This window comes from Setaria viridis, chromosome 3, assembly GCF_005286985.2.
Source record: "Setaria viridis chromosome 3, Setaria_viridis_v4.0, whole genome shotgun sequence".
NCBI classification, from domain to species: domain Eukaryota; kingdom Viridiplantae; phylum Streptophyta; class Magnoliopsida; order Poales; family Poaceae; genus Setaria; species Setaria viridis.
Genome location: NC_048265.2, coordinates 10661433 through 10674062, shown reverse-complemented (window position 1 = coordinate 10674062; position 12630 = coordinate 10661433). Strand labels below are relative to the sequence as shown.

The 12630-nt window shown below is 51.0% G+C and overlaps 1 protein-coding gene across 1 annotated transcript; it reads right to left on the bottom strand.

Annotated features, from left to right (window-relative positions):
• Positions 1-7114: 7114 nt before the first annotated feature.
• LOC117850225 (probable purine permease 4) lies at positions 7115-8748 on the bottom strand. Its single transcript, XM_034732035.2, has one exon. The coding sequence runs from the start codon at positions 8727-8729 to the stop codon at positions 7572-7574; it is 1158 nt and encodes a 385-aa protein (XP_034587926.1). The 5' UTR covers positions 8730-8748; the 3' UTR covers positions 7115-7571.
• Positions 8749-12630: the final 3882 nt, after the last annotated feature.

Below are 12630 nucleotides of genomic sequence, written 5' to 3'. Positions count from 1 at the left end.
TCGCCAAAACAGGGGCTCCGACACCTATGGCGGCCGCCGCCGCCACAGCCACAACGACGACGACAAGCCGATGTCGGCCGACGAGCTTGAAGCGCAACGTCAACGACACCTCAAGCTCCTCTTCTCTCTACAGGTTGCCACCATGGAGGAGGCGGCAAGCAAGCTTCTTAACCTGCAGGCCACGCCGCGATCCGCCCTCCCTCCTCCATCGCCACGCCCCCTGCACCAGCTGTTCTCCTCTGCAGCTCGGATGGCAGCCGGCCCTGGGGAAGAAGCCTGGTCCGTTGTGGCAAGTGACAAGATCTGCTCTAAGGTACCTAATGGCAAAACCCCAATCCCTGTGCATCGTGTCTTTCAGCGTGTCAAGGAGCAATTCCCTCCCCCCCCAGCTCAGCCTTCTGTACAAGAGGTGGACGCCGCCCTCGCTCAGCTGCAAAGGGTGGCTAATGCCAGCTGCCAGCAGCACCCCGCCGCAGGTTCCTCTGGATGCAAGGCGCCTGACAACATACCAGACTCTCCGGCGCCTACTCTGGTGCCTCAGGAGAGCCTCTACCTGCCGATGCCTGTCGTCGAGAAGCAAAACGGCAAGCAAGCAACCTGTGCTGCCAATGTCGCCACCTCCTCTCCTCATGCATTACTGCCTTTGTCCCAGGTACTGCAGGAGGAACACCAGGTCCAGGAAGGGAGCGGCGGGAGGCTGACGGGCGGGCGGCCGACTGTTTGCGCTGCCCCCAGCGCCACTCCCCTGCTGGACGGCACCAAAGCCGACTCACAAGCTGCCTGTACTGACGGCCAACAAGCGAACCTCACCGCCCAGCTACCTACCCTACCAGACGCCGGCAACATCGGGCCAACAGGCGGCGGCGACACCCTCGCCCCCCAGGTTGCTTCTTTGGCTCCTCTGTCACCGGTTCTGCATCCATCTACACCCCTGCATCCATCTACACCCCATAGTGGTATTGCTGAGCTATTTTCAACGCCTGACAATGGCATCCTGTCTCAGCCACCCGTTGCACCCGGCAAAAGGGGGCGTCGCCTCAAGAAGCCGCCAGTGGAGGTCGCGGCTCTACGCCGTAGTAAGCGCCAAGCCTGCAGTAAGCTCAAGCACCTCTCTGCCAAAGAGAAGGCCAACCATGTCCTATGCCGACGCCTGGGCTACATAAAAAACGACACCACGCCGGCTGAGGAAGCCATCAGGGAGTTCATCGCCACTTTCCAAGGCCCTATGCCGGACTATATTATCAAGGCACTCTCAGCATTGTTCCACCTCGACGACAACGACATCGACAATGCAACCAATGCTCTGATCAAGCTTGGAGGGGCAGAGGCGATAGAAGGTTCCAGCCATGCTGCCTGAAAGACTATCCTGCGGAGCTCCTTCCCATATCATGTTATTATGTTGTTATAAGTCCTTCAGCCACTTCAGCCCCCTGTGGGCTTTTATTTATGTCGTTATGTATCTGCGAACTGCACTACCATATCTTTCGGCTGCTACTCGCGTATATCTGGACTCTGTAATATGCATGCTTTCTGCTGGATCAGTTTCTTCTGTTTCGCACTCTACTGCAAGGTTTGCCACCTTCCTGAAGCGCCATACCCGCATCCATATCAATGGCAACACATGATCTCCAAATTCTCTGTTGGAACGTTAGAGGACTAAATTCAGCGGCACGGCGACAAACTGTGCAACAGATAATCACATCGGTGCCCTGTAATATTGTATGCCTGCAGGAAACAAAATTATCCCAGATTGATGACAGTATTGTGCGATCTGTGGGAGGACGCATGCTCAGGAGCTACAGTTCTTGCCGGCAGGAGGAGTGTCGGGTACCAGGGGCGGCATTTTGATCCTTTGGAACGATGATGCAATCACCGTAGATTCTTTTGAAAAGAAAGATTTCTCCTTAACGGCGAGCGTAACAATAAAAGTGACTGCGGTAACTTCCCGGGTAACAGTCGTTTATGGGCCAACGCGAGAGCAGGAAAAGCCGCACTTCCTCCAGGAAATCAGAAGCTTGGCTCCCCGCCAGGGCATCAAATGGGTTATCCTAGGCGACTTCAACCAGATCTACAAAACTACTGACAAGAATAACTCCAACCTAAACATCAACAACATGCGACGTTTCCGTGACACGCTAAACAATTGTGACTTAAAAGAAATCCACCTCCAGAACAGGAAGTTCACTTGGAGCAACGAACGCCGCAACCCAACCCTCGTTCGGCTAGATCGAGTATTCTGCAATGAACATTGGGACCTAGCTTTCCCGTCACACACCCTGCAAGCGCTCCCCTCCTCGCACTCCGATCACTGCCCCCTGCTTCTCTCCAGTCATGAGAGCCCGCCGCGACCACACCATTTCAAATTCGAGAACTTTTGGGTTTCTATGCCAGGTTTTCAGCAGGTGATACAGCAGGCATGGACATCCACGAGCACTCACACAAACCCTATTCATCGCCTCAATCACAAGCTTGCCAAAACTGCGTTGGCACTCCGAAAATGGAGCAAGACCTTATTTTCAGAAGCACAACTACAATTTCACATGGCACAGTCAGTCATCCTGCAGCTCGACATCGCACAGGAGCGTCGTACTCTGACCATAAACGAACTAACCCTACGCTCCAAATTAAAGAAAAGGGTAATGGGACTAGCCATCCTCGAACGACTAAGAAAGCGACAATGCTCCAGAATAACGAATCTAAAACTAGGTGATGCCAATACTCGGTACTTTCATCTGAAGATGAACTCTCGGAGAAGAAAGAATTTCATCTCGCGGCTCCGAAACAATGATACATGGGCAATCTCCCAGCAAGACAAAGCAGAAGTCGCTGCCGCTCATTACACTAATGTTCTTGGAAGACCACAGCCGAGACACACAGACTTTAGTTGGGACCTGCTCTCCTGGCCCTCCGTTGACCTATCCTCGTTGGACGTGGAGTTCTCGGAGGAGGAAATCAAAAAAGCGCTCAAACAAATGCCCAAAGACAAGGCACCGGGACCAGATGGCTTCACGATTAAATTCTTCCATAAATGCTGGGAAGTTGTCCGTCTAGATGTGATGGCAATGCTACACGCTTTCCATAACTTGCGCCATGATTTCTTCGACTTGCTGAACACGGCCAACATCGTGCTGGTGCCAAAGAAGGAAGAAGGAGACTCCATCACGGATTATAGACCAATAAGTCTAATACACGCCATAGCGAAAATCATAACGAAGATAATGGCCCTAAGATTACAACCGTTTATGAACTCCTTGATCTCAGAGTGTCAAAGCGCTTTCATTAAAACAAGAGTGATCCATGATAACTACATGTACGTCAGAAACCTAGCACGTCGCTTTCATGTCTCGAGAACCCCCTCCCTCATGCTCAAGCTGGACATCTCCAAAGCCTTTGACTCCGTCCGGTGGGATTACCTGTTAGACCTCATGCAGCGCCGCGGTTTCCCCCCGAGATGGCGAAACTGGGTTACCACGTTGCTAAGCACCGCCACGTCTAAGATCCTTATGAACGGTGCGCCAGGAGAGGACATTCAGCATGGTCAAGGCCTGCGCCAAGGAGACCCGCTGTCGCCTCTATTATTCGTCTTGGCAATCGACCCGCTCCAACAACTACTGCAACTTGCAACTGAAAGGGGCGCGCTGTCGAAATTAAGAGGGAAATACGCCCGCATCCGAATATCTTTATATGCGGATGATGCGGTCATCTTCATCAATCCGACAGTAGCTGACGTCCGCAACACTAAAGATCTCCTAGACCGGTTCGGCTGCGTTACTGGATTAAGAACCAATATCGGCAAGAGCTCGGTTGCCCCCATTCGATGCAACGGAATAGATCTAAATGCCATCCTCGCACCCTTCCCGGCGGCACAAACCAACTTCCCTATCAAATATCTCGGACTACCGCTCTCCCTTGGTAGGATTCAAAAGATTAATTTCCAGAGCTTATCTGACAAAGCAACCGCACGCCTAGCGAACTGGGCTGGCAAGCTCCTCACACCTGCAGGATGGCGAACCCTAGTCCGAGCAGTACTTTCTTCGCAGCCGATTTACTACCTTTCTGCTCTAAATGCCCCATCTGCTGTGCTGGAGGAAATTGACAGGCGGAGGAAGCGTTTCTTATGGGCCGGTACAGACCAAATCGTTGGAGGAAAATGTAAAGTTGCATGGACAATAGCGTGCAAACCGACAAAACTGGGTGGCCTAGGGATTTTACACCTAAAGAAGTTTGCGAGAGCACTCCGCCTACGATGGCTTTGGAATGAATGGAAGGAGCCGCGCAAACCTTGGGTTGGAATGCCAACACCGTGCACTGCTAAAGACAAGAATCTTTTCGCTACTGCAACGACAGTCACGATTGGCAATGGGGAGACGGCCAAATTCTGGGAGTCAGCGTGGCTCCAGGGAGAGATGCCAAAACAAATTGCTCCATCGGTGTACTCCATCTCAAGAAAGAAGACCAGGACGGTTAAAGATGCCATTTTAAATGACAAGTGGATCACTGACTTAAACGTGGTCAGTCTATCGTCGGCGACACAGATCGCTGAATTCGTTACCCTCTGGGCTCGCCTGGCAACGATCCAACTGAGCCCAGGCACACCGGACTCCATTACATGGAAACTTACCCGACATGGCGAATACACGGCATCATCGGCATACGAGGCTCAATTCAACACCTCAACACCGTCTGATATGGAACGCCTCATTTGGAAAACATGGGCGCCCCCAAAGTGCAAATTCTTCTCCTGGCTCGCTTTTCAAAACCGACTATGGACAGCGGATCGGCTTACCACACGGGGCTGGCCTAATCAAAAGGTGTGCATGCTCTGTCACACGCACGATGAAACGCTGCTACATCTGCTATCAAAATGCCGCTACACTACTCGACTCTGGGATAAAATCTTCGCCTGGGCGACTGTGCATATTCCACCCAGGGGAGATTGGTCTGCCTTCTCGTCTATCAGTGAATGGTGGTCGCATCTTGGATCCATGCAGGGTATGCCGCGTAAGGGATTTAGATCACTCATTATCCTCGTGTCATGGGAGCTCTGGAAAGAGCGCAACGAAAGAGTTTTCCAACGGAGATTTAAGAGTTTGGACCAGCTAATGTGTAAAATAAAGGATGAAGTGCGGTGCTGGACCTTGGCAGGGGAAAAACATTTGGGAGCTCTCTGCCCTTTGGAGGAGTGACCGACAAACATAGATTTGTCGTTGTATAGCCCCATTATACCTTCTCTTTCTCTTTCTTTCTTTTTTCGGCCTAGGCCTGTAACTACCTTCTCTATTAATTAATACAAGTCCGGCAGTCTTTGCCGGTCCCCTTTTCAAAAAAAAAAACTTTTGAGAAGAACCTGGAAGTTGATTCCTAGTGTAATTTGCTACTTGCTCATTTCAACCCAAGGACCACGCTCCCTCCATATGACGTTGATAAAACATCATATATCTAAAAGATGAATAATCTACACTTGAGTCGCATTCAAGACCCAATAATGACAGCAACAAACAAAAGCAGCAACAAAAACACCCAAATGCTGAGACGCATGATTACCCGGGCACCATCAGCTCGATCGACTCTCACGGCCGCGTACGTGTCGCCGGCTCGCCGCACACTTGATCCGGCCCCACAAACTGTCGCGGTCAGAGTCACCAATCCGGACAACAACGCTGCACAAGACACCCGGATGATCACCAATAATCGTCATCGCATCGCTCGTATCGTTATCGACCACCACATCGATCGATCAGTGTTGGCCGTTGCCATCAGGGCGTTAGTGTCGCATCGCCTGATCGCCGGAGCCCTGCCTTTTTCCTCTCTGTAATCTGTATGTTGCTTGCCGATTTTTCTCGTGAAAGATGACAGCCGCCTCAAACCCCGGTGAGTCAGTGACCGACCCCACAAATGATTGGAGATCGATCATCATTTCACCAGAAAAGCTTAACAGTTCCGCACGGCCGCTCTGCAGTCCACCTCGATGTGTGCGCGGAGCCTGTAGTTATCTCGGTTTGGGCTTCAGATCATCTTCCTCCTGCCAAGCCGCCGGCCATATTCAATTCTCTTTGCAGCTGACCAAAATCTGTGCTTCGCCTGGTAGCTACAGGATAGGGTGGTATTGTGCAGCTATCCACTTATTGTATCACAGTCAGACAGACAAAGTCACTTGCCATGCAAGTTCATGTACCTGAGGTGAGATTGGGATATGATTGGAATGTTTCACGTATATAGCAATACAGTAAGAGCAGCTTTTCTCTGTGTGTTGCATACGTGCATGCATCTCAGCGCACGAATCTTAGCCGATGATCATTGTTGCTATTTCCACCGAAAAGCAGCCATCCAATGAACCGGAGTTTTACTCCAATTGTTTACAATTGAAACAAGTGCATGTGTATTGAAAAGGTAGACACCGAGCATCCTCGTTTTAAATATAAAACCGAAGAAAACTATAAGTTAGAAAGAAAAATAGCAATGATTAGCAGCTGATGAACTTCTGATGGTGCGGTTAGTGAGGATGGGTTTGTGTTGAGATATAATAAGTGAATTAATGGTCCGTTTTCTCTATCTTTTGGGTTAAACTGGTCGTTGCATATGATTCACTATGGTATTAGGCCAAAGGTCTGAGTTGTTGCCTGCTGGGCTGCTCCTCTTCCCCATCTGAGGATGGCATGGGGTTTCACATGTTTCAGAGAGAGGCCGGGGGGGGGGGGGGGGGGGGGGGGGGGGGGTTAAGGCGGGGCGGGGCGGCTGTATAGGAACATAGCACAGGGCAGGAGACGACAAAGAAGAGATTAGTTCAGTGGTGTGGGCAACAGTCAAAGAATCCAGTGGCTACCTCCAGCTAGAGATGGGAGTAGAAAGCTATGGGCAGTCAGGCAGTGCTAGGGTGAACACAGATTATCCAGACGGATAAAACATGAGAAGACATAAGTGACATACGATCTGGAACCAACATGTAACAAAGCTCGACTGAACAGCTCACTATTTCTAGACTTTTCTGAAGGACAGCAACACCCTTAAAAACAGTTTCGATCTAACATGTGCAACTAGCATATATAATTTGCAAAGCATATTGTAAGATGTCTCAAGATGATCATAGACAAAGGCGCAAACGGTGAGGCAAATGTCAAAAAGTGAAGACCAACTTTCAAATGTAATTAAGGCTACCTAGCTAGGAGATAAACTGTTGACCCAATTCAGCAGGAGAAACAAAACAGATGGTGTGAAATAACATCTACTGATGGAGTGATGGTAATGAGCCAGGATGAAGTACAGCAGGTTTACAAGATTACATGTTGTATTCCACCCATCCATGCTACACTAAACCTTGATGATCAGACAGTAATGAAACCTCACTAGCCAGCTAGCAGCCACCAGCACACTGTTCATCAGTTACAAGTCGGGTTACTTCACCCTTCTTGTCCCTAGCGAGCAACTTTGCGTAATCCATCGATGTAACATGGGACTCAACCACTGCACCTAATGCCACGTTGTTTCTTGGGGCACTACACCCTTTTCTGTTGCAAATTCTTGCTTCTCCCCGGATCACATGGAATCCGTGCCCCAGTGGCCCTTAGTTTGTTTCAGACGGCTTCTAGTTCGCCGCCTCCGGCGGCACCGCAACCTGTGAGGCTCTTTTGGACGCCGTCGAGGTCGGCGGCGGCGTCCTCCTCCTTCTTCTTGGTGTACTCGCCGTAGAGGTAGGAGGCGAGGCCCCAGGCGCATAGCGCGGTGGCGATGCCCTTCTCAGCGCCGAACGCGTCGCCGAAGACGACCACGCCGCCCAGCACGTTGGCGACGAGCACGGCTGTCATGCAGACGCCGCTGTGGAGCGACGACGTCAGGTAGATCACGCCCGCCGTGCCCATGAAGCACGCCTGCCACGTCAGCACCAGCGTCAGCACCACGACCCAGTACAGGGCGGTGGAGCCCTCCCAGCGCGCAACGTCGCCGCCAAAGCCTCCCTTCGCTGCCAGCCCGGCCGCCGCCACCACCGACGCCATGGCCTGCATCACTGCCTGCACCTCCACGGCCAGGATGAACCCGCCGGACACCGCCTCGCGGTACAGGAGCTCCATGACGGGCAGGTATGCGGCGAACAGCCCCGCGGCGCCCAGCGTGACGACGTAGCCGATCAGGTAGTGCGACCGGCCGCCGCCCTCGGGGCTCTCGCCGGACTCGCGGAGGGCGAGGAGCACCGAGGTGATGGTCAGGAGGATGACGGCATTGAGGTTGACGAAGGTGAGCGGGTGGCGGACGATGATGGCGGCCAGCACGAGCGTGAACGCGAGCTGCGTCGACAGCAGCAGCGACGACGTCGACACGGGAAGGAACGACGTGCTGTACGAGAACAGCAGGTTGTTGGCGCCCATGAGCGCGCCGATGACGAGGCAGACCGCGAGGAACCGCCGCGAGAACCACGTGAACGGGCGCGGCGCGGCGGCGGGGCGGCCGGCGAATAGCACGGCCACGACGAGGAGCGGGAAGCCCGCCGACTGCACCAGCGTCACCACCCACCGGTTCCGGCCGCCGTGCGCGAAGTAGAACCTCGACAGCAGGCTCGACGCGACCGACCCCACCAGCAGCGCCACGTAGTTCGCCATCAGGAGAAGCATCCGCTGGCGCGACGCCGAGGCCGCCGCTGTCGGACCGGCGCCGGCGGTTGCCATTGTCGCAGACGACTCGTCGAGGAGGAGGAACGGGTGGTGGCGGCGGCGGGCGACGTCGTGGCTATGCGGCATAAACCATAGGCGTTGGGATTCTCGCGATGATGAGGGGAGGATTCTGTATATAACGAGGTCGAGTTGGGGAACGGGGAATATATAGATGGATCTGCTCTTTCCTTGTGGCCTGTGGGCAATTTTGGATTTTCAGTTGCTTGTGCGTATAAAAAGGAAACAAAGCACGCTGCTGGATAATTTTTATTTGAATCATTGGTTCGAATCAAACACTGCTAAATTCAAAAGAGGTCTGGAATTAAATACTAAAAATAACTGCAAAATTGATTGCTATAGGTAGCATATGACAAAAGCAGTTCATGCATTGAATCGGCGTTGTCTATCTGCAAGCTAAGATTGTTTTCAAAACGGATCGAGAAAGTATCCAAAAGAAAGAAAGAAAAACGGATCGAGCAGGGGCAGTCATTTACTACTGCTGCCCAAGATAGGTACCAAATCGAACAATGTTTAGTAGCCTATGCCATGATTTTGGGCGAATTGAACTATTTATGGTAGTAGCCGCGATGCACATACATGTATATACCACGTGGAAGTGTTTGAATTCGTGGTCGGCCATTGAATTCGTTTGGATGATTTGGTTCAACTTGGGACGGTGGAGATTGTGCTTGGGTTGGAACCGGAAAGGATTCGATGCGGTGGGATGGAAATCATGCTTCTTTCTCGATTTGTTTGCTGGCCCGGATTGTCTTGTATCTATTTTGGAGAGGGGAGGGATTACCAGGAAAGAGCATTGGCGGCTCGCGTAGCGTCCACATGCTGTGTCTTGTGCGCCGCCGCATGCAAGGTAAGCATGTGCTGAAACCCGAGATCAGAAAACTATGCCGTCCTTGTCTCGGAGAGCTGAGTTTGCTTACACAAAGGTAGACATTTCGAATTACAGCTCTTGCTAGTAGTTATTCTTTTTTTACCTACATTGGCAGTTGGCACATAGATAGGTGTAGAAATGGCATGTTGCTCTGAATTTAATACGTTAGGCTTTTTGAACATACCGAATATTGCTTGTTGAAAAAAAAAGCACGCTTCTTTATCGATCTGGTTTCGCGCCCATCCATTAATGCAAACGTTCTTTCGCAAATCAGGGGAAATCTAGCTAATTAATATTTTTATTGTTTCTTAGGAAATTGATATTCTTGACATTACTCATTTCCTAAATCGAAATAAAGTAATAGAAAAAGGACCATCCTGCCCTCGACCACTTCACATGCTAGCTTCTTCACACCCTCTCCTAGAGCACGCAATTTTGTGCAACACACCATCGCTCTAGTCATCTAGTGGACGCGTTGCAAGAGCCCAAAAACATGTGGAGGAAAGCATCCGTTACTACGTTACTAGCCGCACCTCAAAAATAAAAAAGCTCCAACCTTCAATGGCAAGAATCCGGCCAAGATAGCCGTGACCCCCAATGGAGGAGAGCACACTGGAAGTCTGGAACCATGACGCAGTCACAACTCACAAACTTACAAAAAGTTCATCTTTTTATCGGGAGATTTTTGGAGAGCGAGGTTCGATCCGGATGGCAAGGCGTCGTTTGGTCTGTCGGTCGGGAGGGGGGGCCTGGCGGCATGCGCGAGCGGCCGTGGCCATCCGGACGCGCGGCGACGCCGCCGTCGTCCCGGCACGGCGCATGCGCGCCGTGCGGCGGAGGCAACGGCGCGCGCGCGCGCGCGGGCGGACGGGCCGGCCGGGCCACGCACGCCGAGCGCGCGGGCGCGCCTCCACGTCGCCGCCGCCGTGCCGCTGTGCTCGCGTCATCAGCCAGGCAGCAGAGCCACGGCGCCTGACAACGAATAACTGATACGCTCGCGGCACGCATCACGTCGGTCGCCAGTTAGCTAGCTCCGGTCATTTCGTTTCCGTTCGGATTTTGTTGGTTGAAATTTACACGAAATCGAGCGGAACATAAGATCGATGCGTGGAAAGACTCTATCGGCGATGCTATTTCTATTGACAACGTCGCCGCCGTTGATCGGTCGGCGTTTGTTTCGTCAGGAAAGATCGCTCTGGATCGGCACGCATTTGCGGTGGGATCGATATGATCTATCGGGACGGGAGGGAGACGTGCCCAGTAGTGAGCGTGTGCGTGCGACGTTGGCAATGTCATGGACGGCAAGCTAGCTAGGGAGATGGCACGGCAGGCACGCGCGTACTTAGCCTTGCCAGCATGCAGTGTTCCTTCAACAAAATTAGCATGCTCAAACGGGTTCGGTGATCAGCTTGTCGATCCATTTTTAGCTACGGAACGATGAAGGATAAGCCTTGTAGATGTCGGACACGTCAGACGTCACTAGCTACTATGGTTCAAGTAGCTCTAAGGTCTCTAGGGGAGAGCCTCCATAGGTCCTGTTGGACGGACTCAGCAAACCAACATGAACAGTTTGAGTTTTAGGCAGTCGTACTCGTACCTGGTGATGTAGTACTACATGGTAGTGGTCTACACTCTACAGCTTCAGAAACTTGTACAGTTGTACAACAATCACCCTGCGCACACTGTTCGATCGTGAAAAAACAAGTTCTGCACTTCGTGCAAGTTGAGCTCAGCCGGTAGTCTGAACTTTGTGCCAAATGGTTACAGAGAGGCTAGCTACTGCACATAACACCAACCAACGTCCTAGATCTGGAACTTTGGATTGCACCACAAAACTACTGTGCAGAAACCACGTGGCTCTACATATAGGTAAAGGATGTTGATGGAATCAGTTGCCCATATGATTGGCGTCATCATCGTCAGACTCATGATACGAAGTTTGCTGTAGTACTGCTGCAGAGTGCAGACACATGGTGGCCGGGGATATACGCAGTAGTAGGCATCGATCCAAAAGGTTGGCCATCAGCTGCCATTAGGTTGTCACGGGGGTATTTGGATACACCTCTACTTCAGTACCCGTCACATTGAATGATCGGATACTAATTAGGAGTATTAAACATAGACTATTTACAAAATCCATTGCACAGATGGAGTCTAATTCGCGAGACGAATCTATTAAACCTAATTAGTCCATAATTTAACAATGTGCTGCTACAGTAAACATGTGTTAATCATGGATTAATTAGGCTCAATAGATTTGTCTCGCGAATTAGTACAGAGGTTCTGCAATTAGTTTTATAATTAGCTCATGTTTAATCCTTTAAATTAGCATCCGAACATCCGATGTGACACTCCAATACCTCGTATTCAAACATCCCGTCAGTCTGCAAATAGAAATCCCGCGACGCATGCGTGCCATCAGCCTTGGATCAGTCAGTCTACTTCTAGGGGCTAGCAGGGTGCCACTCTTTTCAAATTGGCCATGCATATCCGTATCGACAGTTGTCGATCAGGCCCGCGTGCTCTAAGTGTGTTTAAACGGATAAAGTGATTGCGATTGAGTGAAGGGTCTATAGATGTGACTACGATTGCCAATATACTGACATGACACATGAGTCAGCACTTGATCATTTTCCCTTTTCTGCGAGAAGAGTGAGCATTTAAGTGGACTATACAATTCCTATCTCCTGATGCTCGCTAAAATCTTGCTAATGCCTTTTTAGTGGACCTCTCAGCTCTGTTAAATTAAAGAAGAAGAAACACAAAATAAATAAATCGTTAGGATTTGAGACGGCAAGTCTAACGAAGCGGTGGGCCGTAGACGTGTAGTAAATAGAACATGGGCCGCTCAAGAAGAGCATATTCATGGCCCAGTATGGGAAAGGATCTGCCAAAGGTCGTTGGAAAGAAAAAAAACAGTCGAACACACAAGCAAGTAGCAACTGAAACCCAAAAAATCCCTCGTCGAGGAACTGCCATCTTTTTCAAGAGATGACCAATTCATCCTTTGCTGTTTCTGTTAGTATTTGCCTCCTCCAAAATCTCGATCTCATCTAAAGGGTGTTGTTGTGAGTGATCAGTTGCACATATGATTGGCGT

Bases quoted from the DNA above. Each gene is read 5' to 3' on its own strand.
- LOC117850225 (XM_034732035.2), bottom strand. From the start codon at position 8,729: ATGCCGCATAGCCACGACGTCGCCCGCCGCCGCCACCACCCGTTCCTC.